This window comes from Sordaria macrospora, chromosome 1, assembly GCF_033870435.1.
Source record: "Sordaria macrospora chromosome 1, complete sequence".
Lineage (NCBI taxonomy): Eukaryota > Fungi > Ascomycota > Sordariomycetes > Sordariales > Sordariaceae > Sordaria > Sordaria macrospora.
In genome coordinates this window covers 5,838,453-5,844,980 of record NC_089371.1, presented here as the reverse complement: position 1 = coordinate 5,844,980, position 6,528 = coordinate 5,838,453, and the positions used below count along the sequence as shown (strand labels likewise).

The window sequence follows — 6,528 nt, the reverse complement described above, 5'->3', positions numbered from 1 at the left end:
GCGGACGGAACACAAAGACCTTCCCTCTTCTCCCAAGTTCCAGGATCAACCATAACGGTTTGGAAACATGGGACGGACTGACAAACTTCACTCCTCTCAGATTTCCATACTGTACCACAAAAGAACGTCGCACTTCTTTTCCGTGCCGTTCCTTCCATCCCCTCAATGTTATCCCCGTTCATTCCATCCGTCCTTCCTCTTGCTTCAGTCTGCCCAACACTCCAGCTCCATCTTCGCAAACAATCCCCTTCCCCCTGGCCTGCCCGTACGTGTCATCCGTTCCGTCCATCCGTCGATTTCTCTCCTCCGGTTCGGTCCCGGTGCTCTTCCCAGCTATCCCAATTCCAATAGCTCGGTTTTGGGAGTTGCCCGTCCACCCCGTGTATGACAAAACGGGAAACCAGTTCATTCGTTTCTTCGGGCTGGACGGGAAATGGGTGAGTGCACTGCAGCGGCCAATAATGGAATCGTTGAGCGAGAACATTCCGACCTCCACCTATCCAACACTATCATCCCTCGCGTCTTTGTGTCGGGATGTGAAAGAAGCAGACGTAGTGAGTGGCAGGCAGTGCCTTGCTCCGGCGATGACCGACAGACAGACCAAATTTTCAACGGTCGATAAGTGTTCAAGTGGATGCCCAGACCATTCACCCCTCGTTCCAGGCCACGAACACCTATCTGCCATGAATCTGCCATGGATCTGTTGCCCACCTTGAACCCCGGACCCAGAATGTTTTGATAGAAGAATGGTTCAATGTTACCAGTTCATGTGTGCGTAACATTACCTGACCTAAACACGATCACCAAAAGCATGGCAAGCTTGACCTTGCCTCCACTGCCATGCCGTTTCTCATGCAAGTCGCGGATAGAGGGCTTGACAGATGACAGTTCATATCGCCTCATATCACGGGCTGGGGAGGGCCTGGTAGATCAGTAAAACGAAGACGTCCACCGAGTGACGGTAGTATATGAAGATATTATTGGAAGTGTCTAGAGCTTATAGGCCTGGATGCCTGTTTATTGATCAGTCTAACAAACGACAAATTCAGAACCTGTCATACTTCGTTACCGGTGCTCGCAAAGTAAATCCCTTGCCTCTTACAAAGATGAAGGAAGTGCAGCAAACTCCTACTGTCCCAAATCATGATGTCAGGCTCTCCGCATCGTCGTAGGTATCCGAATAACTAGGTTCCGATTGCGACGGTAGAATGCTACAAAGACGAAAGAAGATATGAAAATGCAACCGTAAAATGCAGCCCATCCGACCTGATAGGAAACTACAACCCTACTTTACATGGTACCCAACCCTTAACCCCCACCGCCTCCACTCCTTGATCGCAACCATACCAAAACCTAACCGCCTCGGATTTTGGACAATACATGATGATACCTGAGAATGATGATCCAACTTCGAGCGTGCCGGTCTAAATACACCAAAATAATTGCTATAACCAACCAACCAAACCTATTGGAGAAATACAAGAACTTGGAAGAGAAATAATCCTGCCGCCTACCCCCTCGTAACCAGTCCATACATGTATCGACCCTTGCGGAAGCGGCTCTAACCGTACCGATTTCATGATTTCCCATCCATCGTAACATCTTCGACCTTCTCCCCTTTCTTTCTTTTGCCATCACGTACCCACCTGCTGAGCAAACCTTTGGTCCTCCCATACCAGTCAGTACACTTCACCCAACCTTGAACCTGACCAGATCTGAGTGCCTATCCAAAGTAAAAAAGAAAAGTGCCCTAATTCACAGCACTATCCAAAAACCAAGACACCCACCCACCCAGCTCTTCCCTACCACACCTAGCACATGCCATTCAGGCAGACACCGACTCATCCCTTTCCCTTCCCGGACAAAACAGCTCAGGACTCTCAAGTAGTATAATAAAAATCAGGCCTCATATCGCCCAACTTCTCAATCTGCTTCTCATTCAATCCCTCAACAAGATGATCCCTCTCGCCCCGCAGCCTCTTCCCGTTCTCCTTTCTGAGCAGGACCGTCATGAGTATCGACCCGCCAAACAAGAAAACGGCCATGAACCCCATGACGATGCCATGCCCGGTTTTATGGTTCGTATAGATATTGCTGCTGATGACACCGCTCAAGTTACCCCATCCAATGACAAACCCGAGCACCACGCCGCGCTTGTATACGCCCTCGATGTTGTTGGCCATCCAGGTGATGGTGTTGGCTATGCAGGGGTAGATACCCAGGGCGCCGAAGAAGACGCCTACGTACTGGACTGCGGGGGAGTTTGACCCCAACAACATGGCGAAGCCGACGACGCCGATGGCGGAGACGACGATGTTGCAGAGGCCGCGCTTGCGGGTGCGGTCGGCGACGTAGCCGATTACCACGGTAAAAATGGCGGCGGCGGCGTAGGGCGGGACCGACATGAGTTGTGATCGGACTGTCGACGTGTTCCAGCCGAGACCCTTAATGATGGCTGGAAGAAACAGCGAGAAGGCGTACAGCGGCATGTCGCAGCCCATGTAGATGGCCATGCCCAACCACATCTTCCAGTCGCGCAGGGACTGGTAGAGGTACGACATCTGGAAGGTCTCATGCTCGGCCGAGGCCTGCTGGTCGAGTTTTAAGCGGCGCACAACGCGGGCGCGGTCGTCTTCGGACAGAAACTTGGCTTCGTCGGGAAAGTCGTGCACCATCCAGAAGGAGATGAAGCCGATTATGACTGTAATCAAACCCTCGATGATGAAGATCCAGGCCCAGCCGGGCCGGTTGCCGATGCCGTCCATGTTCTCGATGGCGGCGGCGAGCAAACCGCCGAAGGAACCCGAGAGGGCGGCGGCAGAGAAGAAAATAGCGGCACGGATGCCAAACTCGGAGCGCTTGTACCAACATGACAGGTAGTAGTTGACGCCGGGGAAGAGGCCTGCTTCGGTGAGGCCGAGAAACCATCTGGCTGCCATCAGACCATCCCAGTTGAAACAGAAACCCATGCCTAACATGCTAGCACCCCAGAGAACCCTGTGATTTTTAGTGGTCAGCATGTGTGTATGTTGAATATAATCAAGAAAATGGCAAGAGTAAAAAAAAAAAAACTAACATGATGATGGGAATGAAGATGGAAGGGCGGTACTTCTTCAGCATAATATTCGTCACCGGCTCAAACACGGCATATGAGACGAAGAAAATGCTGAGAGAAGCGCTGTATTGGCCATTGGTCAAGTGCAGATCATCTTGAACACCGGCGATCTTAGCATTGCCGATGTTTGTGCGATCCAAGAAGGCAAGAAGATAGAGTAGGCATAGCTAACGAGAAAGCATGTTAGAACGTTCTGAGCCGGTTGAAAAGCATGAAGGCTATGGGCTTGGGCCGCTTACCCATGGGATGAGCATCAAATCGAGACGGCGAACAAGTTTACGGTCCTAGAGTAAAGGGTTATTAGCATCATCTAAGGAAGTATGGCAGTGCCTGATCTGGGAGGTTGCAAGGGCGAATATACAATTTCTGCCTTCTCTTCATCGGTCCGGTGAGCATCCGGGTCCGGGGGCATGTTGACGCCCTCCTCATGGGTAGAGACGCGATGTCCTTCGACGGACGACTTTTCCTTATCTTCGGTCATGGTTGATGAACTCTCGACGTAGTACTTCCCCTTGGATCTGAAGGAGAATATTCGGGCTGTGTGGTGTGGTAGAACAGAACGTGTCAGTAATGTAACCAGTTGAGTGACTGGGCTTCCACGACGGTAGAGTGTGCTGAGTTTTTCGGGTGGTGCTGATGAGGGGAGGAGGTTGGAGTCTTCTTGCGTCGCCGTTCGTTGTCTTCTGTCTGAGTTTCCAAACGGCAAAAACGATGTGATAAGAGACCGGTGACCTTATAACGTCCTCAGAGCTGGCCTTGAAACTCTCAAAATAGGCAAAGCGGGAAGGAAAGATATTGCAACGGGAAGAAAGAAACACAAAGGATGAATGGCGAATTGGAAGTAGCAAATCGGGAAGATGGGACGAGCTCTTATCTGCAAATCGGCACCAAAAAGGGAGGGAGGGGGAAGGGCAGGGAATTAGGGTATCGTCATAACGGATTAACAATGGAAATGATACGAATAGGGGATATGACGAACCCATGGCTCATGTTTGCCCAATACGGGGGCAGCTTGATTCTGTAATCAGGTCGGCGTGGGCCTTTTTTTTTGCTTCGAATTCCTCACGCGGGCTATGTTACTCGGTCCCAATCAACCGAGCTGTCGCAATGTTCTTTCCTTTTCTGCGTTCGAGGCGTCAAAGGGGGATTGTGAAAGCTAGTAGAGGTGGAGTTTCCGGAGCTTTCCCCCGATGAGGGCGAACGAAACAGAATTCCACGTTGTCAGGTATTGACCCACGCGGCGTTGACAAGATCCTAGGGATGTAGATCGGGAGCGAAGGAGATTGGTGAGCGTCGAAGCAACCCAAACCGGAAATTCCGCCGCAACGTGACAAGTTTTTGGGCACTCCTCTGTCTTGCAGTTCGGCACTTTGACTTGGATAACTCGCCGGCCAGGACGCAATTGGTCGATGAAACCCTCCTGCTGTGTCGGAGAAGCCCTCTTCAAAAGTTGACCCTATTTGAGATCCCGAGGCAGGACTGTAGCCGGGCAACGATTGTACTGTTAGTGTTTGCTGTACCGGTACAGGAAATGCAGCGAGGGACAGAGAACAATGGAATGCGTGGCCCAAAATAGGATAGTCCCGAGGACGGGGACGATGGGTGCAGGTGGGGTTGATAATGCGGAGGGGAGGAGGCTAAACCAGCTGGGGCAGCTTATAAGTAGTTTGCAACATATCCCACGCGCCGCATATGCGCCCACGGGCCCAACTGGGACGCCACGGGCAGGCGGACGGCAGATCCCATACGTATTGTCCCATTATCCTTAAAGCACACATTACCAATGCACTCAACGCCACCTCTACCCCTGCTCCTGGCACACCTTATCCTCGACGTTCGTAGAGGTACATGACAGCCAGCCATGAATGATCTTTGGGATAGGCATGGATACTAGGGTCGGGCAAACATTCACCTGAAAGTGGGCTCCCCGATGCTAGGAGCCTCAGACTTACTGCTTGCTCCCTCCCTGCGGTCCCAGCATGTTGGGATCCTGGTTGATATTATCCCCTCAATCTCCCATCTTACCAAGACGCTTTCTAGCATCTGTCATTACAGCGCTCACCAGACTTTGTCAAACCGAACTTCAGAGTGTTCTGTTGCATTCACTGGTATTCCACCAGGAATACCCCGCTTCAGCAACCTCAACAATAATACGATTTGGGAGGGGGTGCCTTGTTGGTACTGTTCCGGACAGGCTTCTAGCTGACTTAATCATGTCCGTGACGCACACATTGGTGAGATTCTCTCGTCCGAAGAGGAGGTGTTGAGCGCGAACGGAGAGTCGGACAGATATACCCAGACAGGGAGGTGCATTTTTGTTTTTCTAGAACCCCCTTGGAACATCGACACCAGTGATGCCTGCTTCGTGGTTCGTCAGAGGCTAGCAAACGAGGGAGCAAGAAGTACTTGTGTGTTCGTGTCTGAACCGCCAAGCGGGAGTGGTGTGCCTGTCTCACACCACTTGCTTGTTCCATGGCAGCCGGAAAGTAAACCCTGGCCAGTTTTTTTGGGAAGTGCGTAAGGGAGTGTCTTTTTCATACCGGACCTGACGCTCATGTTGAGTACCTGATAGACCAGGAATGCCAGATAAATGACTTTTTCTTGACCAAGATAATCTGGTATCCGTCATCTGTGGACGACATGGTGTCTCAGCAGGCCTTGTATTACCAAATCCTCAACCCTAGGAGTGCCCCCTCAAACGCACAACAGCAACTGGTAACTTTTAGCCATTACGGCCTTTAGTGAGACTCATGTACCAGATTATTCATTGTTTACGGTCCGAAGAAGGGCGTGCTCGGTGACTGCGCGCGCAGAATTCGCCAAGGAGGCCATTTATGTTTCAGACAGGAGAAGGGAGGTTTGACACAGACTGTCGTTCCGAATCTCTGGTCGGTGCTGGCAGAGTGTTGATTCGGGGAAGGCTGAGCGGATGGGCGCGCTAGATAAAGGGATTGCATATGGAGGCACCACACCATCCGTCCTGAGGTCAAAGGTGTGTTGCAACCCGAGTATTAGTTCCGAAGAGAGAACGTGTTGTGCACTGTCTTGGTGGACAATCCGTTGAAACCACTTTCTTGGTTGAGGCTTGGCAGATGTTTTTGTGTCTTGTCCACGGCGCGGCATGGACAAAAGCATGGCTTGTTTGCTCCCATGCGGACGCCACACGAAAAAGGGGCAGATGATAATGCCCGGTTAGAGGCGAAGTGAGTCGAGAAAGGCAGCGGTGTTTGAAGTTTGATTATTTTCTGGGTGGACCAAGTTTGCTTTGTGTCAAGGTGCGGTCCTTTCGGTTCACCGTTGCTGGCCAGCTGCTGTAGTCCGACGCCCAAAAGGCCAACAAAGCGGGCGAACATGGCACTATTGAATGTTTTGGGAAAGTCTTCAGGCGTGTACCCGCTCAGGCGACGGCGTAT

The 6,528-nt window shown here is 51.5% G+C and overlaps 1 protein-coding gene across 1 annotated transcript; it reads right to left on the bottom strand.

The window, feature by feature from the left end:
• Positions 1-1,041: 1,041 nt before the first annotated feature.
• Positions 1,042-3,596, bottom strand: SMAC4_01466 (uncharacterized protein; the record flags this gene model as incomplete). The annotated part of the gene is made up of 4 exons (XM_003352584.2): positions 1,042-2,997; positions 3,077-3,282; positions 3,355-3,399; positions 3,477-3,596. The coding sequence occupies 4 exons, from the start codon at positions 3,594-3,596 to the stop codon at positions 1,881-1,883; spliced, it is 1,488 nt and encodes a 495-aa protein (XP_003352632.1). The 3' UTR covers positions 1,042-1,880.
• Between the last annotated feature and the right edge of the window lie 2,932 nt (positions 3,597-6,528).